At 45.9% G+C, this 23,309-nt stretch overlaps 3 protein-coding genes across 3 annotated transcripts in view; 2 read left to right on the forward strand and 1 right to left on the reverse strand.

Moving 5' to 3' along the window:
* The window catches only part of cab39 (calcium binding protein 39), a 9,083-nt gene extending 1,700 nt beyond the window's left edge, over window positions 1–7,383 (reverse strand). Inside the window, exons 1-8 of the mRNA XM_080006463.1 lie at window positions 7,266–7,383; window positions 3,977–4,131; window positions 3,396–3,560; window positions 2,429–2,547; window positions 1,935–2,103; window positions 1,216–1,275; window positions 493–558; window positions 1–104 (exon numbers count right to left, since the gene is read on the reverse strand). The exon at window positions 1–104 is cut by the window's left edge and continues 40 nt beyond it. Of these exons, the coding sequence (XP_079862589.1) occupies window positions 1–104; window positions 493–558; window positions 1,216–1,275; window positions 1,935–2,103; window positions 2,429–2,547; window positions 3,396–3,560; window positions 3,977–4,090 (797 nt within the window). The 5' untranslated portion in view covers window positions 4,091–4,131; window positions 7,266–7,383. The remainder of the gene's footprint in view (window positions 105–492; window positions 559–1,215; window positions 1,276–1,934; window positions 2,104–2,428; window positions 2,548–3,395; window positions 3,561–3,976; window positions 4,132–7,265) is intronic.
* A 5,592-nt stretch (window positions 7,384–12,975) lies between these two features.
* her8.2 (hairy-related 8.2) lies at window positions 12,976–14,284 on the forward strand (the record flags this gene model as incomplete). The annotated part of the gene is made up of 4 exons (XM_080006748.1): window positions 12,976–13,038; window positions 13,197–13,292; window positions 13,390–13,474; window positions 13,899–14,284. 4 exons carry the CDS (start codon window positions 12,976–12,978, stop codon window positions 14,282–14,284), a joined length of 630 nt encoding a protein of 209 aa, XP_079862874.1.
* A 3,675-nt stretch (window positions 14,285–17,959) lies between these two features.
* On the forward strand, window positions 17,960–19,904 carry her13 (hairy-related 13). Its single transcript, XM_080006532.1, has 3 exons — window positions 17,960–18,239; window positions 18,371–18,452; window positions 19,043–19,904. The coding sequence occupies exons 1-3, from the start codon at window positions 18,057–18,059 to the stop codon at window positions 19,510–19,512; spliced, it is 735 nt and encodes a 244-aa protein (XP_079862658.1). The 5' UTR covers window positions 17,960–18,056; the 3' UTR covers window positions 19,513–19,904.
* Window positions 19,905–23,309: the final 3,405 nt, after the last annotated feature.

A 23,309-nucleotide genomic window follows, 5' to 3' on the forward strand; every position in this document is an offset into this window, starting at 1 on the left:
TTGTCTCGTAGGAGATTCATCATGAGTTTGAGATTCTCTGGCTTGCTGATATATTTCGTCATAATGGTGAAGTTGTGCCGGTCAAGAAGCAGCTCCCCCAGTAGCTGGATCAAACCAGGGTGAGAACAAACAGATTAATATATTAATTTAAATCACACAATTATCCATATAAGATCCATATTTATTGACAGTTAAGAGAACCCCAACGAGTTTTAAACAAGATTGACAGAGCAAATTCCCTAGTCGGAGCCCCAAACACCGAGGACATCTAGCAGACGCACATGACCAGGTTGGTCCTACACATCTTTCTTCTCCTGCCACAAGAAGCGGCCGCCACCACTTCCACTACTGCTACTATTACCAAGGCGGTTCTCCCAGAAACACAACAACACGACATCTTACCCTCCCTATAAATTGATTTCAAAAAGAAGAAAAACAAAAAGGGGGGCGTACCACTCCTTAACCAAGACCCATAAATCTGTGGCACCTTACTTTGAGGGACTGCCTTTTAGTGACGTAGTTCTCAGAGTGGAGTAACTTCTCGTATTCACTGAAGAACTGGAGGTCGAGAGGGAGGGAGGGAGGGAGGGAGGGAGACATGAGAGTTAATCAGAGAGAGGGGAAAAAAAAGGAAAGTCCTCTGAATGTGTTGAGCAGCAGTGTTCAGTGCTGTGTCTTGTTATGAGACACGGTGACAAGATAATGAGTGATCTTCCCACCCAGACTGGCAGCCACTTTGTGCTAAGTTCACCACAAACAGAGCCTCAAATGCCTGGTTTGGATGGAGCTCGGAAACTGACTTGAATGACTAGGGTGGCAAACACTAAAAACGGGAGCTAACAAAACAGGGAAATGACAGATGAGGGCTCATTTGAGGTTTTCGTAGTTATACAGTTAGCAGTGATAATGTGGCCATTGTAAAATTGAATGATGGTTCTTGTCCATTTTCGGCACACACCAGGAAGAACGTCTTCTGGGTTGAAACCATCCCAGCAATTAGGGGCAGCTGTGTACGGGGACCAGCTCCAGAGCAAAGAGTTAATTTCTATTGTAGAGAGTTAACAAAACGATAATGGATGGCTAAGACCTTTCTCTTTGTCCAGTGGCAAAGTGACGTGGACTATCTTGATCGAGCTTGATTGTGGTTTCTAATACCACTGCATTCTGGGAGAGATGTACTTCCTTCAAACACATGGGGAATTGCTGGAGACGTACCTTGTCGTAGTGCTGCTCCAGAAACTCGGCGCTCAGTAGCTTGTGTCTTGTGAGAAGGTCCTGGAAATGGCAGAAGAAAAATGTCAATGAATGACACATATTTCAGGCCTCCCAGGAATCTGTGGTTAATTATTTTCCAATTCTCTGCAATCATTATAGAAAACCTCAAGAAGATGACTTCCATCGCCTTTTTTTAAATGAAAGAATGATCTACAGCTTTGTTTTTAAAATGCAACCAAATGTATTAGACTTGTGAACAGCTGCTTGTTTTAAATTCAATTGCTATCATTTTTGTCAATTGTTTTCAAGGGGCTTATCAATTGTTTTTCAATTGTTTGTTTTTCACGTTTTCTTATTAGGCCTCAGAACTTGTCAGGCAATGTCCAAGGTTATCTTCAAGGTTGACAGCTCAGTCCCTGATCCAACCCCATTTAATCAAGGTCCAATACTATAATGCTAATGTGTTTTTGTTTTACTATACTTGTGAGGATCGGTCTTGTGAGGAGTTGATTACTTCTTGATTTAGAAGTGCACCAGAAACATGTGTGTGTGTGTGTGTGTGTGACCACAAGAATGAGTTCTCATCATGCCGTGGTTTTGGTACACCCTTAGGGCTGTGCAGTGTCTGGGCCATATCCCATAATGAATAATTACAGCTTTAATGCAAGCAGAATATTCAGTGGGGACATCTGCTGGGAGGCGGGAACCCACTCACTCACTTTGAAAGTGGCGAATGCGTCTGAGGCAATGTCAAAAGTGGACATCTCCACGTATCTGAAGAAGTCGTAGAACTGCTCCGACCACAGCGTGATCTTGGCCAGCGGCTCGTGTCGGATGCACTCCCTCAGCATGATGCCGCAGTTCAGGGCGATCTCTGGGGACTCGTATCTGGACACAACATCAACAAAGGGAATGCAGGCTTATCTCACTGTTTAAAAAAAATAATAAATGAAAGGTCGCCGCACACATACACCCAGAGATAAAGCGATGCGGTATAGGAAACAAAATGCAGAGAAAAACAAAGGAAACAAACAAAAAAACAAACTATAGTTTATCAGTGAATATAATGTGAAGTAGACAACATCTACTTTCTCAATGTGGAACCGATGGCTAAAGTTAATATTTTTTAACCTTTTTTTTTTTTCATGCTGGGATACAACAAGTGCTTTTCACCGTGAATGCATATATACAGCGTATGTGTGTGTCTTCTCACCCTTTAAGCAGCATGAAGAGGATGTTCTGCTGGGTGCAGAGGTATTCCACCGTGGGCGTCCGAGTGCCGATCTGACGCCTCAGGATGTTGTTGAAAATCTGAGCCACATCCTTCTTCCCCTGGTGGTGGTGGTGGTGATGACACGCGCACACGCGCGCACGCACGCACACGCACACGCACACACACACACACACACACACACACACACACACACACCTCAAAGGTTGACTGATCACAAAAGTTTCACTTCTCATAGTCTGCGGCATTGGCTAAGACTGACAGCTGTCACAAAAAAACTTCAGTTCCGGGAGGCGGGGGTGAACCTCAATGGGGCTGCATCTTTAAAAACCACAGCTCTGACTGGAACCAGATGGTTCGTGCCACCGAGAAACGATTGCACAAACAAATTTCGTGCGCTGTAGGTGAATTCGCTATGAGCGTTTAGCCATTATACTGGACAGATGAAAAAGTCATCCATAGGGGGAGCCAATGCCCACAATGAGCAATTTTCTGTTCTAGCAGCCAGGAGATACGAGAGTATAAAGGAAAAAGAAAGAATAGAGGAACCGCACACCATGGTGAGTCATCCGGTGATGAGGTGAGTGAGGGCGGCCCAGAGCAGCCGTCAGCACGCAGCGTGAGCCTGACACATTTAGAGAAGCAACGTGAGCGTGCCCACGTAGGCAGACGCTCCAGCCTTCCGCCTCCCCGGCCACAAAAATGTTTTGCCTCAACGTGCTTCGTTGAGGCTCACCTGTTTTGGGTGTCGTCTGCCAAGACACGCAGAGTTTCAAAATGTGATCCTTTATAGACAAGATCTCTCTCTCTCTCTCTCTCTCTCTCTCTCTCTCTCTCTCTCTCTCTCTCTCTCTCTCTCTCTCTCTCTCTCTCTCTCTCTCTCTCTCTCTCTCTCTCTCTCTCTCTCTCTCTCTCTCTCTCTCTCTCTCTCTCTCTCTCTCTCTCTCACCTCAAAGTCAATGAGCTGCAGGTCAGCTATGAGAGTGCTGAGCAGGCCGCTGTTGTACAGCTCTTGGGCGAGTTGTGCCACAGCCTCCGTCTGGGGCTCCTTCTCGTTGGTGCCGTACAGAATCTCCTTCATGGCCACCAGACTCTTGGACACCTCCTCCGTGGCCTGGGGCCAAACGCACACACAAAGCGATAGCACACAGATACTGTTAAAACTGATATAGAGAGTCCAAATTCTACTAAAAAATAAATAAATTAGATTAAACAAAACAAAAAAAAGTATAATGTACCATTTTAACGAGAATACCTGAATGTTTTCCTTCCGTTGATAAATTAATCTTACAGACACAATTTCACAAAAACTCTACTAGGGTGTAACGCAAGGTAAGACTTACACATACTTATATAAAGTTATATCTATTGCTAATCACTCTAAACAAATAGAATAACCAGGAAATCTAAGGACGAAGGCATGCGACTTTCTGAAAGCCTTTCAAAAGACTTATTTTACACTTCAAACATGTCTAGCTAGAGTCACAGAAAAAGGTGAGTGAGTGGAATGATTGGAGGGCCTCTCTCTACCTTCTCTGCCTTCTTGTCAGAGATGTCGTGCTTCTCCAGGACAGTCATACTGTCCTTCAGGTTCTTGACGATGTCCGCCGGCGACTTGTGGGACTTGCCGAAGGGGAAAGGCATGGTGGAGAGTTACCGAGCGCAACCAGCAGCACGCTGACCACCTGAGGAATGATGAGATTCAAATTCAACAATAGAAAAACCCAAAGACACAATGACCAAAAACAAGATAAAAAAAAAAAAAAAGACAAAGCAATCTTGAGAGAAGTACAAATGTTGGTTGCTGGATCGTAATTGCTCAGTTTCTAGTGAGTGTCTTGAGTTTCCCTGGGAACTGTGGTTTTACCGTAGACAAAGACAGGTGACGACCAAAATAAAGCCTGTGACTCACAATTCAGGAGCAACGGTGATGACGTCACCGTTATGGAGACATTAAGCTTACACCTCATTATAGCCAATGTTCATGAAAAAGAAACATCCACGAAACATGTTAGCATGTTTTATAGGTTTAATAGATGTGTTGATGTTCCTCAGGATTTTGAGAAGGGTTTACCACATGCTTTCTTATTATTTTTTTATTTAATGTCTGATCATCACTCTGCTTAGCAACAGTCATCTTGTAAAGAGGCGTGGTCATTGCGAGTAAATGATAAACTATTACGTGTGCTGTATCACATAGGTCGTCACCTAGCCCACATCCTTTATACAACCCTTACCACACAGACTAACTTACCAATCTGAGTAAACACATGTAGACGTGTAGACACACGCACGCGCGCACACACACACACACGCACGCAGGCCCTTTGGTTCCAACACTCACAAGAGAGCATAAACCCGACACATTTTCCTTTAAAGAGATTCTTGCTATACAGTAAGTGGTGATGAGTAAATAGCTGAGGCAACATAGGAGAGGCTACTCCCCAAGACATGCAACCATCACTTGGTCACTCAACAGTGGCCTTATCTGTCACGATGGCCATCCCACCCAAGCCGCTGACATACATACACAGGCCAAGGCCCACCTTTTGTCATGTGTCAAGTGGGTAGACCGAGAGGCCCTCTGGCTGGGGTGTGGCTGTCCTATCAACTGATCAACAGCGTCATCAACAACACAGGGGTTCTAATTTGTCCTATTTATGCAGTGCGGGGTTCAAAAAGGGCCAACTACGCCAAGGACAGCGGGCAGGGTGGATGAGTTCAAACTCTTTCTATACAATCTTACATCTAACAATAGAATCTAAAAGGAAACACCTCTGTAGTAGGCTATCTTCTGGAACGCTTTGTGTAAAAGGCAGTGTAAGCCCAACAACCTGACACCGATCGACGGGAGGAATTCTGTGTCACAGTTCACAAATTATAAATTATATGTAATAAAAGAAATACATATGCAAATGTTAAACACCTAAACACACATTTAATCAGAAGAATAAAGGGTTGGCTCTCATGCAAATCTGATGGTGTTTGTATTCCGTGTTTTGTGGTGCACAGATCACATGGGGGGGGGGTTATAAACTAAATGATAAACTACTGACGGTGGCTTTAAGGAATGTGTTGATATCACAAAAAAAAATGGAGTTAAAAAGCTCAAAGCATAATCTCCCCAATGATGTCAAAACATGCCCACGGGACATGAAAACGTGTCACAAAACAGGAATACAAATGGCTCCACGCATAATTCTACCATTTAAATGCAAATAAGCGATGTAAACGAAAATATATTTAAATATTTAATTCCATATATATGAGTTTACAAGTTTTTATAAAATGGCTTAATACCTTATACATTTCCCTTTTTTTGGACTCAAGAAAAAAATTCCTAATATAGATTTGTGGTATTTGTCTATTTTCCATCACACACACACACTGACACACACACCTCCCCTGTTGGGATCCTCTGACCCCGCTTCAGTTGAACCTTGGATCTTCTCCTCCTCCTTGGTGTGTCTTGGTAGTGAGGTCCACATTTGTAAAGCTTCCCTGGCGCCAGGAATACACTGTGTCCATCACTCACACAGGTCTGATGTGCTGAGGTGACCTGGTTGGAACAGAAACTGGTCCGTCGTTCCAACTCTGATCCAAGTGCCGGAGCTTTACTACCTGACACTTTATATTAAGGCGGCCAAATCTGCCTCTCGGCCCGGGGTCATGCTGGGTCATTTACTCAGAAGGCAGCCACACACACCATCCACTCCACTTCCTGGAAGGCGCTGCACGTGTCAGCTTCACACATCCATCATCATCATCATCACGGCTCGTGAGGATTAACGCGTTATAAATAATTCATTTGACTGTTATTCAGCAGTCATACGGGCGATCGGGCCTCAAACAACTTTGATTTAAAAACTGTGTACCCAAAAATTAGTCACTGTTTGTCAGCCAATGCTATAAATGCAGATTGTCGAGTGGCTTTGCTCAATGATATATATATATATATATATATATATTTTCTTTTTTTGGGAAGACTCATTATAAAATGACAACACCCTCAGCGTGGTGCTCACTGCCAACAGCTGTCCCGCTTCTGTCACTTTAAAATACATTTCTTTTGAAGAGAGGAAAATGACAATACACTTCATGCCTTGTCTTCAAAATAAGTGTATTTTAAATGAGATAAATACTACGACTACTAATCAAATATGCATACCATAGTCGTGTCTCCAAAAATTGATCAAAATTAAAATAAACGATAAAGACACATAATAGTAGATTTAATTATTTCCCAAACGATTGTGCCGCTTGCCCCGGTGACGGCAGCGTCACAGCAGCGTCACCGTCGCCCGTGTGAACCACGCCGAGGAGGCTGTTGTGGTCTAAGCGCCGCGTCCGAAACGTCAACCTCCACGAAATAGACCTGCGTGTGTTCGGTGAACCGGTCCGACCCGACGCGGTCCACCTGCCGCCGGTGTCTTGTGGCCTGTTCTCGTGCACGTTGGCCTCCGTGGCCTGTTACGTTCCAATCAGTGCTCGCCACACGCACACACACACGCACACACACACACACACACACACACGCTCACACACACACAGAGGAAGCCTGGGAGGGCCTAGCGTCACCAGCTAGCAGCTAGCTGGCCCCATGTCGCTCTCGACAAATTAGAAGAAAAACAGACGGATGGTTCGTCCGCCATCACCAAGCCACAGCGGGTTCGGGCCCAGCATCCCCGCTGAGACAGTTGCCACGCTTAAATACCCTCGCCAGCCCGGGGCAGCCTGCTAGTCCGGCTAGCCGCCACGGGGCTAGCCGGACTCCAGTACAATAGCAGTGATATCCGATCGGGTCAACAGAGCGCCGTACCTTCTGAACGGCGCTTCGCCGGGTTTCTCGGGGTCGCGTGGAATACGGAGGGGTGTGGGGTGGGTGGGTGGGGGGGGGGGAGGGGGTTGGTCAGGCGCTCCGTGGGCCGAGAGTCTCCTTTGTTTTCCTGCCTCGTCGCCTCCCCTTGTTTGTGGTGTGATGGTACCGTTTCCTAGTTGTTTCTCTCGGTGCGGCTGCTAGCTTAGCAAGGTGCCTGGCGTCGCGTTGAGCAGTGGCGCCCCCCGTGGCCGGACGGCGACGCGGCGGCCAAGGCTCGGCGGTACACAGGGAGCGCGGCGTGCGGCCACCGGGGGGCGCCATCACCCCACGCCGACAGCGAACGTCAGCGCTGAATCGTTCTTTTGAGATGTAACCCGTTAAAATGTATTTTTTTTTTTTTTTTTTGAGATTTAAAATGGAACATTACCTGCTTTGGATTTTTTTTTTTTTTTTTGTCGTATCTGAAAACCAAATTTTAGAAAATTCAAATACTTTTTTTTATGCGAGAAATACATTAGATATATAGAAATATATATTTTTTTGGTATCAGTAGAGGCCTGATAACGTTTCACTCGTCGAAATTCTTGAATGTTTGAGAATTCTGTTTTTGATACCGGACATTCCATTATTACTCAATGTTCCCATTAGAACATAGATCATTTTTTTTTGCTATATATTGGTTTGCCCATTGTATACTTATGCCTATTGTATAATGGTATTCTTCTGGTTCAGATCATAATATTTTGTATTACTCTACCTGATTTGTTTTGTAAAGCCTTTGGAGTCGCCCTTCTCACCCTACTTGATGATGATGGATGTGACAAATAAAGGATCTTGATCTTGATTTCCATTGCAATAACTTATACATATATTATATTTTATATATATTTATTCAATTACAAACGTTTCCGTTTTTCTTTAAGAACATACAGATTTTATTGATCGGGGGAAATGGTTATATATTTATATATATATGAATAGCAATATTACAGAATGTGCTGCTCACAACTTCCCATCAAACATCAAATCGAATCGATATCTTCCATTGCATTTCCAGCCTGTGTATGTGAATGTCTCGGGATGTAAAAACCCACAGTGAGTCGCTCCGGAGAGGACCTCGTGTCCGTGTCGTCCACGGGCTGCGTGTGGTCCCATTCTCACCGGGAAAGCGCGTGGGCGGTAGGACGTCGGTCGCGTGTCCGGACGAGCGTCCTTTCACGAGAAGGTCCCCGGTGCCACGTCAGCAAGGTGGGTTTAACGCACAGACATGGAAGCTGCAGCCGCTGCTGCCGGATCCCCATCTGGTTGGAGCTCCTCACTCCTCCACCTTTCATAAAAGGCTGAATGAGGGTTTGGGTTTGTGCGGGTCAGCCATCGTGTGCCCCGTTCACACCTAGCATTACCAAATAAATACAATGAATCATAAAAAAAATAAATAAAATGAAATTAAAACTGGGAAGATTTATATAAAATCTTCCTATTTTTAACACTAAAAAATGAATACAAAATGGGAATATCTATCTATCTATCTGTCTGTCTGTCTGTCTGTCTGCCTGCCTGTCTGTCTGTCTGTCTGTCTGTCTGTCTGTCTGTCTATTTATCTATCTGTCTGTCTGTCTGTCTATCTATCTATCTATCTATCTATCTATCTATCTATCTATCTATCTATCTATCTATCTATCTATCTATCTATCTATCTATCTATCTGTCTGTCTATCTGTCTATCTATCTATCTATCTATCTATCTGTCTGTCTGTCTGTCTTTCTATCTATCTATCTATCTATCTATCTATCTATCTATCTATCTATCTATCTGTCTGTCTGTCTGTCTGTCTGTCTGTCCGTCTGTCTGTCTGTCTGTCTATCTATCTATCTATCTATCTATCTATCTATCTGTCTGTCTGTCTGTCTGTCTGTCTATCTGTCTGTCTGTCTGTCTGTCTGTCTGTCTGTCTGTCTGTCTATCTATCTCTCTATCTATCTATCTATTTACTATTTGACTTATTTGGTTGTTGGTTTGTTTGTTTGTTTTTAACTTTTTTTTTTTTTTAACAAAACTTCGCTATTACATACAACATAAAAGTCAAATTCAAAAGGATAAAAAAATACGCCCGTCTTTATTTCATTTTGCTCCCTGCCCTCCGCGGCTATGCGCGTTTGGTGTCCGGGTACGAGCTGCTGAGAGGCCGAAGCAGGCGCCTCGGTCCCCGCCGCCGCCTGCGTTCGCGCCTGCTCCGACAACCTCTCCTCCCGACTCCACTGTCCACCGGTTCCCGGGGGTCATCGCTCCCTTCGTGGCGATTAGGCTCGCCTGAATGGCGCCCATTGTTCGGCTGTGTTTCCCACGGCCCGCCATTCGCCTGGCAGTCGCGTGGCTCAAAACAAGAGGCCCCGCGCGGCCCCGTCGCACGGGGCCATCTGGTCAGCAATGGCATCTGCTCACTTGGCCTCGACAGATGCTTTTTTTTTTTCTTTTTTTTTTTTGAACATTCCCAAAGACATCACCTGATCAAAGATAACTCAATTACCCCGGAGAACCAACAAGATTTGTCGACGGGGGGGGTCTCGTTGTGGGAAACTGCGGGACCACCGGTCGGCGGTGAGAGGTTCGACTCTTTATTTGAGATTCGGTTCTTGACGAGTCACCCTTCGCTCATTTGATCCAGTCGGTTTAACGCGCGGTGAGCGAGGGAGGACTTCTGGCGAGTCGGTCCGGCTGGAGGGATTGTGAATGGAATTCTCCGCAAAAGTAATTTAAATCTGTCCAAATCGTTTATTCAGGTGGAAGAATGTTAACTGTGGATGCCAGCGGGGGGGGGGGCGTGTCTACGGGCGGGAGTCGCCCACCCAGAGGGGTCCTCTGACCGTCCAATGAAAAAAATCACTGTTCCATACCTGTCAACCCTGCCGTTTTTCCTGGGATTCTCTCCATTTTACCCTTCTCTCCTGCTGCCCTCCCGTTTAAATATTGCCCATAAGTCTCCGGTATTTCTCCCCTTTCTGAAAAACACAAGGATACAGGGGTTGCCGATCGGAGTGATCGGAGCGAAGCCTGTTTCTCCCAACAAAACAGTGTGTTTTTATTGTAGATGTAGACATTGTAGATGAACACAGTGAAACAAGAAAAGCCCTGTGCATAACAGGGAAACCTCCTCAGTCACTCTCAGCAAAATTGTTGTTGCCCACCCAAATAATCCAAATTTCCCCCCCAAAGGTGACATCCTAGTAACACCTCTGGATGCCAGCCAATCTTTTTGTCTAATTCTCTAAAAAAAATTATATTTATTTTGGCAGTGAAATGCAGTGTGTGAATCACAAAAACAATTGACTTTTGTCAAAATGATTTATTTTGGTGGAATGCAAAGTTGTAAATCAGTCACATCCACTAGGAATCATGCCTTCACCGTTTTTTTATCCACATTCACTTAGTCCTGAGTAATTATTTTCCGATTTTGATCCGAAGATTCACTCGCTCGCCCACTCTCTTGCCAGTGACTCCTGACGCATCAGTCATTTAAAAGATTTACAAAGATTCAAAATTTCGCTACGAACGAATCGTGGCAGCCTGGTACAGCTCAGTACAGCACATTACAGTTAACTTCATGCTGGTATACAGTAACACCTCGATGACACACGCCCACAGTCACTGTTAATAACTTCATCTTTGTTTACTCCGTGTGGCATGTGAAAAAGGATGCATTGTGTGTATACAATGTGGAGAATATGGAATAACATCTCATGCAAGGCCCACCGGTTACATCATGCTACTTATTACAAGTAATGGAGGAAAGGCAGGCTTTTCTTACGCAGCCTTTCCTCGGGGACAAAAATGACTCCTTTCGATCATATCGAATGAGACTACAGTGTAAATGTCTTTTGCGTTAAGAACGAACCTGTCCACCATCATATCAGTCAATAACCACATTAACTTTCTTCACGATCCGCAGCGACGGTATTTATTCAGTATTCCACTCGTTTTTATCATAAAACACAAACAAACAAAGAAACAAATAAGTGTGATGTTTTAGTGAGTGTTTTTATTTCCTCTTGAAGCCCCCACCCCCTCTTGTGTGAGGAGCACAGGAGGGAGTTCAGGCGTCTAACTCTGTCACCTTCCTCCTCAGGTCATACGAGGTCAGCAAATGATCACACGTGACAATGTCCGGCGCCACACGCTTCCGCCGGTTCTCCTCTGGTACGCCACTGGTTCGGGAGTCACAGCACACAATTGACAGCGACCTGTTGAAAGACAGCAAAAAAAGAGAAGTATTTTTGTAGAACTACTTAGAGCAGAGATACGAACATGACGATTTGCCTTTGAATGGAACGAGCCCCCGGCCCACTCTTGCTTCGGGCCAGGAAGCGAGGCGGAGCTGCTTCACCCACTTCTCCCACGCAGACGTTCCTGATGGCCGCCGGTTTGTCCCTGGCACGCCGCAAAATCACCCCAAAGAACACGTTGGAAGTCCTTCAGGGGCATAGTCTGCTTCCATTCATCGCCATGCTTGCGGAAGCCCCCCCCCCCCGTGTTGGTCACCTCTCAAGAATCCAAGAATCTGTGTATCCTGTGACAGTCATCTCAGCCCGGGGCCGTCAACCTGGTGGTCATGACGACGACCAGGGTACGTTGCCGTTCTCGGACAAAAGTGGTTGTGCTGCTCACCCGCCTCTTCTCCAGACATCTCTCCTTCTCTTCTGTTTCGCTCTCCACTTGTGCCCCAGACATCTCCACGAATGTCAAGACCCCACCCCTGAATCATCCCCCACTACCCCGGCACCCCACCCCCGCGGGGGAAGGGGCAATGCTACACATACACAAAAAAGGCTCTCTTGCTTCGCCTGCGTGAGAAGGCGTTCTCTCTTTTTCACTGCACCTGAGTGTGTACCTACAAGTGTATTTGTGAGTGGGTGAGAACTAGAATGGCGTGTTCGAAGATGTGTGTGTCAGTTTTTTGTTTAAAATCTGCTCTTATGCACATTGTTCCATGCGTGGGTGAGAGGAGAAACGAGAGATATCCGGAGTAAATGACATTTTTATTACTACGCTTTAAATCATTTATAATTACTTCAATTTGTCTTCAATTCTTTTTTTTTTTTTTTTTTTATAAATACTGGGTGGGAACAAGAGGATCTCCGCACCATTGTAAGCGTTTAGGAGGTAGAATGGCAGGTGTAACCGCACACTCTTGTTCATCCCTGGGAATGACAACCCTTGTGTCATGTGACCTTCTGTATGAAGAGGAAACAAGTTGTGTGTGTGTGTGTGTGTGTGTGTGTGTGTTGTGTGTGTGTGTGTGTGTGTGTGGGGCGGGGGGGGGGGGGGGGGGGTATGGGGTGCGTGGTTCCAGGCAGGACATCTGTCGTTTGTGTGTGTGTGTGTGTATGTGTGTATGTGTCTATGTGTGTGTGTATGTGTGTGTGTGTATGTGTGTGTGTGTGTGCGCGCGTGCGTGCGCGCGTGTGTATGTGAGTGGTTTTTTTTTTTTTTTTTTTTTTCCAAAAATTTTTTTTCAGGGTTTCGCGGCTATTGAATGGAGCCAGTGACCTGTCAGTCCTGACTGATGGGAGAGGGCCGCTGGGAGCGACCCCGTGTGTGGGAAAATACCCGAGCCAAAGAGCCTGACCATTCACATGCTAATGTGGCCCTATAAATAAGAGGGCCGCGCCGCGCCGAGGGCCTTATACGCACCCGATTCCGTGCGGACAGAACATGACTGCTTCATCCATGGCGCACACCGTGGGCAAACACTCCAGTGCCAAGGAGGAGAGAAAGGTACTTTGGTCGTCTTGGTTTTTTTTTTTTGTTGTTTTTGTTTTTTTAGTCGTGGATATTCCCTTCTCTCCTCGCACTTTATCCTTTTTTTCCCCAAGACATTGGCTGCTAACCCGAGAGCCCCCCCAACCCTTTTTAAAATCTGTTTCAATCCACAGCTGAGGAAGCCACTCATCGAGAGGAAGAGGAGAGAGAGGATAAACACCTGTCTGGATCAATTGAAAGAAACTGTGATCGGAGCTTTTAGACTGGATGTGAGTGCTGTGGGGAGACGCTCCGGAGCCGACTGTCCACGACTCGTCCGCGAAGTGAGTCCAAACTAACTTCAGGTCTGTTTCAATCTTCCAACAGCAATCCAAACTGGAGAAAGCCGATATCCTCGAGATGACGGTGAAGCATCTGCAGAACATCCAGACTACTAAACGCAACGGCAACGGTGAGTGACTTGTTTTTACTGCGGTCAACGGGCATCAGGTGTCTTCCACGGACGCGAGGGCTCGCTCCACGGGCCTGCTGTGGCCAGTAGGGGGCAGTAGCTTCACGTTTAGCGCACTAGCCCAGGCGCTTGATCATGATTCAAGAGGTTATTTGTCACATACACCCACATACCACTTTTGAAAACGTACCACATTTTGAGTGTTATATCAATGCTGCTTACTACAATCATGTTGATCATTCTGGGAGCCTCCCAGATCTGATCATGTTGGTTGGGGATTTGGTAATGCAGGCAGACTTACAGTAATATTGTGTTGTGATTGGCAACTTTCATCATGATTTATATATAATTTACAGAAAACTAATAGCAATTCAGTTCATTCGATTCAGCTCCTGTTCTTAACCTCGACCCTTTTCCTCGGCAGACCCCATGCTGAGCCTAGAGGCGCAGCAGAAGTACAGCACGGGCTACATCCAGTGCATGCACGAGGTGCACAACATGCTGCTGACCTGCGAGTGGATGGACAAGACCCTGGGTTCGCGTCTGCTCAATCACCTACTGAAGTCCCTGCCTAGGTCCAACGACAGGTCCAAGCAGGCCTCCAGTGCGGACGCGACGCCCCCTCCGCCCAGCCAGGTGGCAGGGCTCCCCGGGGAGACTCCCAGGGGTGACCCCCAGCCTGGGAGACAGGTCCAGAGGGAGGGCCCCCCTGGGCCCCAGGAGAGGTCCGTGCTTCTGCCGGGCAGCCCGTTGCACTACAGCCCCCACAGCCCCCACCTGGGCCTGCTGGAGATGTGGAGGCCGTGGTGAAATGGGGTAGACTCGACTGACACTGTCAATTCTCCATTAGACCTTCACGTTATGTATCTTATAGATATGCTACTCAGAAGAAAAACACTTGTGGGGCGGTTTTGTTCCTGTAATTATTATTTTAGGTATGCTATATTGATTCTATACAATACCTTTTTCAGTACTTCCCTTCAGAAGTCAATATCCCGTAGCCTGCATTATAGAAGGCTCCTATTAATATTTTCTTATATTTATTGTATTAACATTTATATTTATTTGATGTTATAAAGTATGTCAACTTTGCTTCTTAGGTCTTATTCAGCACTGTATGGATCTTGGATTTCTTCCTCTTTTGTATGACTTGTATGATTAACACATGGCATTAATAAAAAAATGATTTCTGCAAAGATTTCTGCAATGATTTTTTCAGGAATCTGAGGAGAAGAAAGTGAAGACGGAATGAAGAGATTTGTGATTTAATGGATTTTTAGCAATACAAGGCAAGAGGGTAGTGTGCAAAATAAGTGACAAAGGTAAATGGATGCCAAAGGACACACGTGACAGAAAGGCCTTAAGCTTAAAATGCATTATAATCTTCTAATAATAATCTAAAACAACAGGAACCCCGCCCCCATCCCCTTTACCATGTTTAACAAGATTCAAGATTCAAGAGGTTTATTCGTCACATACATATACATACTTCCATACATATATGCAGTGAAATGTCAACTTAGGGTGGATGACTAAAATATTTGGTGAAGAAATAAATAAAGCAAAAATGGAAAATAAATATGATTGAATGATGTGGTCAGAACATACAGGTCCATGCCAGTAACGGGGCTAACATAATATTCAACTCTCTAAATATACAGGACTTTTCAATTTCACAAAAAAATGTGTCTGGACTGCATATAGTGCAATTTTTTTCCCCCAATTTGCAACAGATTAGTGCTCCCTTCCCAGACCACCTGTGCGCATTGTTGGCACTCCCGACACCCCGTAAAACAATGTTTTGTGGAAACCCAAGAGACTTGGCAAAGTTCGAAGAGATCCAATAGAGATCCAATCTGCTGGCTGCTGTTTAAATGACTACAGTGGATGTTGATGTGGGCCTATGCCTTCGAATAAAGCTCAATCATTTATTTATTTGATTATAATAATTGATTTAGAAGAATAAGAGGAAGAGGAAGGAGAAGAAGAAGAAGAAGAAGGAGAAGAAGAAGAAGAAGAAGAAGAAGAAGAAGAAGAAGAAGAAGAAGAAGAAGAAGAAGAAGAAGAAGAAGAAGAAGAAGGAGAAGAAGAAGAAGAAGAAGAAGAAGAAGCAGTGGAAAAAACGGCATATGTGCATGTGGCTTTATTCTCCCTTTGGCCTGCCCGGGGTTATTTGGCCCCTGGACTCTGATGGAGAGCCGGGGTGAGCGAGAGAGAGAGAGAGTTCACGAACAAAGGCGAGACGAGACAGCTGCTCCTTCCACAGTACAGAGCATTTCATATCTGGAGTGGGGGTGGGGAGGTGCCACCCCCCCCCCCCCCCACCCCCCACCCGACACACACACACACACACACACACACACTTCAAAGCGTCCAGACGCTCTTTGAGCAGAACGCGCAGTTTGCCGCTGCCGGTGTGCGTAAAAGCGCACCATAAAAACAAAAGTCCATCAACGTGTTGTTTACCTGGAGGACGGCGCGGTGGACACTGTATTGGGGGCAGAGGGACTGCTCTGTTGCAGGAACCATTTGCATCACAATGTTCTGCACAAAACACGCAGAACGAGGGCAGAGGGTTGAGCACACGCACGAGAAATAAAACAAGTGGACATTGTCCGTCTAGAGGTCTAACGCAAACCACAATACAAGCAATGTGTTGATAGTAGTGTAGGGTTCAAAACGGAAAAATTGTTAATTCGAGCTCGGAACTCCATGCATTTAATGCATCATTACAAAATTGATAGTGAACTATTAACAAATTAAAGAAATATATATCTGCACATAATATAAGATAATTGATAGAAATGCCCTTTGTTTAGCCTCATATTTAATTAAGCGTTTTCCTTCCAGTCCTCTGATTGGTTGATTAGACCGCACGCAAGACAACAAAAGCAGTTGTAGTTGTAGTTGATATTTTTTAATTTTGATTCATTTCATTTTATTTTTCAAATAAACAGCGTGGCTAAAGGTGATTCATCTCCGCCCGGAGTCACCCATCCACATATTCAATGTAACGACAATGCATGGGCAGGTTGCAGAGAAATCAGAAGTCACAGAACAAGAGGGCAGGCTGTGGCTAACACCTGTCGCTCTCTCTGGAGAGCCTCTTAACTCCCTCTGCCGCGTCTGGGCCGAGGGGCTGCAGCTGCCAGCTGGAGGCGTCGCCTTACAGCCGCACAACAGCCGCCTAAATCTCCAGAGTCGGGGACAAAAAAACATGACCGGGAGCAATGTTAGGTAGGGCAACCCCCCCAAAAAAAATAATAAATAAATAAAAGAAAGTTCAGAATCTACATGTGTACATGGGTTTCAGTTGAAATGATACGTTAGTTTAGATGCCGACTTCCAAACAAAAGCACAGTCAGTCGTTTAATCCAGTGCCGTAAACACTGAATTAAAGGTATATTTTGCACATGCGATGAAGATGGTGAGAGAATTACGGAATTCAAACGCAATCGAATGTTAGATTGAATGTGATATATGGATAAACCCCGTTAAACAGAAATAGATAGACAGACAGACAGACAGACAGACAGACAGACAGACAGACAGACAGACAGACAGATAGATAGATAGATAGATAGATAGATAGATAGATAGATAGATAGATAGATAGATAGATAGATAGATAGATAGATAGATAGATAGATAGATAGATAGATAGATAGATAGATAGATAGATAGATAGATAGATGGATGGATGGATGGATGGATGGATGGATAGATAGATAGATAGATAGATAGATAGATAGATAGATAGATAGATAGATAGATAGATAGATAGATAGATAGATAGATAGATAGATAGATAGATAGATAGATAGATGGACGGATAAATAGATAGATAGATAGATGGATGGATGGATAGATAGATAGATAGATAGATAGATAGATAGATAGATAGATAGATAGATAGATAGATAGATAGATAGATAGATAGATAGATAGATAGATAGATGGATGGCTGGGTGGATGGATGAATGGATGGATGGATGGATGGATAGATAGATAGATAGATAGATACTTTATTCATCAACGGAGGGAAATTCCAGATAATAATAATAATAATAATTATAATAATTATAATTATAATAATAATAATAAATGCACATATACATATATGTGTCGATTTGCTTTTCTGACTTGTTCTTTTTAATATCCATATATCCAAACCCGAAACCAACTCCCGTACATGGACTTTCTCCAACCACATGTCAAGCCAAATCATCAAAAAATAAAAAAATAAAAAAATAAAAACAAGGATGAAAAAAAATCGGAGTCGGCGGGCCCCTGCACCAAAAAGAGGAGTCGTGAAGCTCCGCTCTCCGGGTCCTCGCGGCGCCGCCGCTGACCGGAGACAAAAGAGCGCGCGCCCATTGGCTGCGGCGGCGGCGGCGCGCTCTCCGCTGTGCGCGAGCCGGAGCGCCCCCCCCCCCGCGCCCCATTCGCGTGCTAATGAGCCCCTATAAATAGGCGCCGCGGCCGCCGGGGCCGCAGGGTCCTCCGCAGAGCACCGCACAGGGCGCCCGGCCCCCCCGCCGAGCTGCGTCGGAAACAGGGCTCCTCCACCTCCACCGCCGACATGGCCCCCGCGGCCCGACCCGCCGCCGACGGAGACGGAGACGGAAGCGGGACGGACGAGGAGGATTACCCCGGGACGCCGAGGGGCGACAGGAAGAGCAGGAAGCCCCTGGTGGAGAAGAAGCGGCGAGCCCGCATCAACGAGAGCCTGCGGGAGCTGCGGACGCTGCTCGCCGACGCCGACGTGAGTGGGCCCGACCACCCTCCCCCCCCACCCCCGCACACCTCACCTGCGACCGCCCGGCTCACCTGGCGTTGAAATGAAATGCAATGAAAATTCTAAAACACCCCCCCCCCCCCCCCCCCCTCGTATAGTTCCAGTCTAAGATGGAGAACGCGGAGGTTCTGGAGATGACGGTGAGAAAGGTGGAGGACGTGCTGAAGAGCCGCACGCAAGGTTCGTTCCACGGCGGCGGCGGCGGCGGCGGCGGCGGACACACACACGACGACACGTTGCTTACGAACCAGACTTCAAGCCCGAACGCTCAACACACCGTCACCATTTAGACCCAGCTCCTCCACTGTGATTCGTTTATTATTATTATTATTATTATTATTAAACGTTCACAGTCAACAGGGGCCTGCGCCCAGTCCCTGTCATAACGTTTCCATTTCATTGACCCGCACATTTGGTTTATTATATATATGTTGTATTTTTTTTTACATTTACCAAGTAGTTTGTGTATATTTTTGCATACATCAGACAAGTTCTGTTTTGTATTTTTTGGGGGGATATTTGGTTACGTTTGACAGTTTTTGCTTTGATTCTTAACTTGATTTTTACTTCACTTTTTATTTAATTCTTATTTTAATTCACCATTTTCGGACTGTTAAGTTTTTGTTTTTTTTTGTTTTTTTTTATCGTCTCTAAGTGAAACGCACCAATACTTCACCAGAACAAATTACTATAGTATATGTAAAACAAAAAAAAAAAGTTTGACCCAATAAACACCCCCACCCTCCTCCAACCGCTCTCTCTCCCCGCAGAGAGCGACGTGCTGAGCCGGGAGGCCAGCGAGCGCTTCGCGGCCGGCTACATCCAGTGCATGCATGAGGTGCACATGTTCGTGTCCAGCTGCCCGGGCATCGACGCCACGGTGGCGGCGGAGCTGCTCAACCACCTGCTGGAGTGCATGCCGCTCAACGAGGACCGCTTCCAGGACGCGCTCATGGACTTTATCACGGACACCAGCACCGCCGCGGGGACCGCCGGGGCCGGAGGCGGCAGCACTTGGAGCGCGGACCTCGCCTCGCCGCCCGGCGGCTCCCCCTCGGCGCTGTCCCCCACCCCGTCCACCGCCTCCAGCGAGGACCTGTCCTCGGACCTGGAGGAGACGGACAGCGAACCGAGCCCGAGCCCCACGCAGGGTGTGGAGAGCCAGGAGGCCACCAGCATGAGCCTGATGCCGACCATCACACCACCCTACTCCTCCCAGGGTATGTGGAGGCCCTGGTAGGGGCCCCCCCAGCACCACCGCCACCTCCTCCTCTGTGGGATTTATCAGGAGTTTCACCTGCACGGATGTGACTCTCGCCTTCCAAACTGGAAATACACTTATTACCGGCCCAAGGAAGGATTATCAAGCTGTAGCCTTATAGACCAGTTTGTACACCGTGCTGTGTGTGAAGGATGCGTATGAGGACAAAGCTCTTTTCTCTTTTTAGAAACCGAGGCGTTCGGCAATTCCCTGCGATTAATATGATTATTTTCTATTGTATTTCTGCATTAGGGCCACAGAGGCGTAGTAGTTTATTACTAAGGGAAACCTCTTGATGTTTATAAATCTTTGTTATTGTGTTATTAAATGTCTGAATCTGAAAAAAAATTAAATAATAATAAAGTAGTAATCGATAAGTACATGCCTGGTATACTACTCTTATGTTACTATAAGTGAATAATGTTTTCTTATAACATTGGGCAATCACTGGTATAGGCCTGCTGCCTTGAGCTGAATTGGCCTCTCAATAAAACGCAGTGTTTGATGCTATCACCCTTGACAATATTAACTAAATTGCAAATTGCCCACCTTTGCCTATCACCTGTAACGCTGTCGGCTACTCTTCCCAAATAAGAAGGACGGCTCTGCACAGATCTTAAAGGACAGGCTTGACAAGTCATATCTCTATTTACCTTTATGAGTTTTCAATTATGCACTGGCAATGGTCCGATCCCCACCGGGGACTTGAACCCCAAAATAGGCTCTACTCTTTTAGAACGATATTTATAACCAGCTAATAAAACCTGGATTAAATACGGCCATTTACAACCCCCCCACCCCCCACCACCACCCTTTCACAAGGTCCTCTGTGACACCACCAGGACATGAAAGGGTCTCCAGGGAGGAAGACGCAGAGGTCGCACCTCTGGCTCGGCCCAAACCAAGCATTGCAAGTCACCCCGCCCCCACCGCCCCCCGTGCAATTAGCATCTGTATCAAAGTGATGTTAGATCCTGTCTGGGCTGCAGGCACGGCGGCTTCTCTTCCTCTGCGGTCGGCAGGGCTACAGGTGAGTCAACCAGAATATAGGCCTCATGTCACGTGCAAGTCCTATTTCCATCCCAGGCAGGCGGGGACGACCTCTAGACCAAATAACACCAACACGTTCAAGGTTGGGCAATCCTAAGTAGCGTTTTCACTTTTACTCCTCAATATTAGTGAGTAGACCATGTACTTCTTGGTTAAATCCCCCTTCACAGACTATTGTCGCCTCCTCTGAGTGAAGAAATGACTAACAAGTTGGAGCCACTGGGGATGCGGGTGGGGGGGGGGGTTGTGGCAGTTCACACCTGGGTCCCGAATTGAACGAGGTGTGAACGTCGGGGAGGATACACCAAAAAACACAATGATCAAAGCTTCGGGGATGGCTGGGGCAGCCATTTGATGGATGGCCACCAAAGAGCTGAAAGACCTTCCAGTTTCATCAAAGAGCGAGAGAGAGAGAGAGAGAGAGAGAGAGAGAGAGGGAGAGAGAGAGAGGGACCAGGAGAGGTCCACACGAAACAGACAATGCGGGTTATGGTAAAAATCGCTGTAGGAAGGAATCAATGCAGAGAGAGGCTGCTTCGCTGGAAGCACATCGGCTGCTGGTGCTGCATGTGATGTCGGGGGTTAAAGGTCAGCGCCATGTGACGGTTGGGGCCCAGGGATCCAAGCACTGGTGCAAGCATATGGCCTGAAAAACCAACCTAAAGGGAACAAGTCCTCCTGGGAGGCTTGCCAACTGTTGCATTTGAAGGCTTGGTTCATTGTGGATTTTTGGGGAACACAATACATTTGAAGCTCCACTTAGCTCTCCCTGATTGATGTCTTCAACTCCATCACTTGGATATAATACTCTGAGTAACATGGCACAGTCACAGAGTCATTTTGAAGGCAAAAGTACTCCATGACAGACAGGGGTTAAATCTTTTTTTTTTTTTTCATTTTTATTACAACATCGGAATGTTTTGAACAACACATTTTGTAACCTACAAAAATGCACACATTTGTGCTGGTTTTATTTACCCCTGGCTCATTCAGTGGCGATGAGACAGATATAATACATGAGGCTTGAAAGGGGCGGCGTCCTCACTCTCCCGTTAAAATACAGCCTGGGCTGGTGTCCTACCACCAGTCCAGTTAGAAAAGAAGTTTAAATAATAAAAAAAAAAAACAACAACAGTAAAATTCATCCATTTCTGCCCAAAAAAAAAACAAAAACAAAGAATTGGGCCAAAATGAGACAAAAAAAAAATAGATTGTAGTTATTATTTGCGGCAGTGGAGACTGATCCGATTCTGCCATTTAAGCTGCTATCTACCCATACACACTCTGTACACGCTAACAAGTTGATGGGATCAGCCAAAGAATTGTTCACAACTCTGCCGTCCATTGTGCTTTGACCGGAGATAAAAAACCCAAATGTTGGTAGTTCAGCACTTTACAATAACACAACCTGGGATTCCATTGGGACTCCCCAGTGACACTCCTCCGATATTCACAACAGCGCACAGTAGGAAAAAAACCCAAAACATGGAAGGGGAATAAACAAACAAACAAACAAACAAACAAACAAAAACAAAGAATCATCTCAGAACCAGGGCAGTGGGGGCTGACGTGCTTTTGGTCCCCGCCCCCCTGCGCCACCAAGGTGCTCCCAGTGCTCCCCACTGTATACGGAGTCAATATGAATCCCAGTTTCCCTCACACCAAGGCGGACGGCGGGGCGCCATGGTTCTGCTGGGACACGGCTCCGCTTCCATGATACATATGCAACCGCAAAGGTCGCGAGGCGTGATGGGTCCCCGTGTTCCCCGGCATTCCTCTAATATCTAATACTCATCAGTGCTTTTACATTGCTGAACCAAATACCCAGTTGTGACCAGAGAGAGAGAGAGAGAGAGTAACAAAAGATTTCAGCAGTCTCATCCGGGCACTGTACCAATAAATATCTTCCAGAAACTGATCCTGTGACGATTGTTTTAATTAAAGTACTGTAGGTTAACAACCGAATGCCACAAACTACTAAAACATGGCCGGGCAGTGAGACCTTCCCTTATGATTTTCAAATCCTGTCCACTGGAATGTGCAGCTTTTAAAAAATACATTTATAAATATGCAAAGGTGAGTGGCTAGAAAACTAGCATTTGCTAACAAAGGCGACCTGGCCCCATTGGACGCTGCATCAAAGAGATAAAAAGGAAAAAATAAATTAAATTCTAGGTTATTTCGAGGTATAGTGTAACATGGATGTTGTTTGTGAAAAAGGGATAGAAATTGACTGTGCAAAAAAAACCTTTGTAAAGAGAGCTACCGACATTAAGTACGACCCGAGCAGAGGTCGGTAATTGGTGGTGGATCGTCTGAAAAGGTTTTAATTTTGCTTGCGTGGAATCCTGAGAGATACATCGCTCTTGTGCGTTTCTCTAAGCACTTCTGGAAGATCAAACCTGCAGCTCCTCTATTTCCGTCGCCATCGATTGACTCTGGTTCAATTCGCTTTTGCCAGGGGCCCCTGTTGAATCCCTGCAGACGTGTTACCCGGCTAAATAAATAAAGGACCGGCGGAAATAGATTGTACGTGCATTGGATTGTCAGCGTTGCATCAAAGAAAAGAACAAATAAACTGAACCCCTGAAAGGATCCCTGCGCGGTTGGCTGAAGGGATAAAATACCGTCACTGCCGTGAGCCAGAACAATACATTGCATTGGTTGTCAGACGAACTTTTGATTTTCTTTTAAAAGTCTTTTTTGGGGCTACAGTCGCAGGGATT

Source organism: Zeus faber (assembly GCF_960531495.2).
Source record: "Zeus faber genome assembly, chromosome: 9".
In the NCBI taxonomy this organism is placed as follows: Eukaryota; Metazoa; Chordata; class Actinopteri; order Zeiformes; family Zeidae; genus Zeus; species Zeus faber.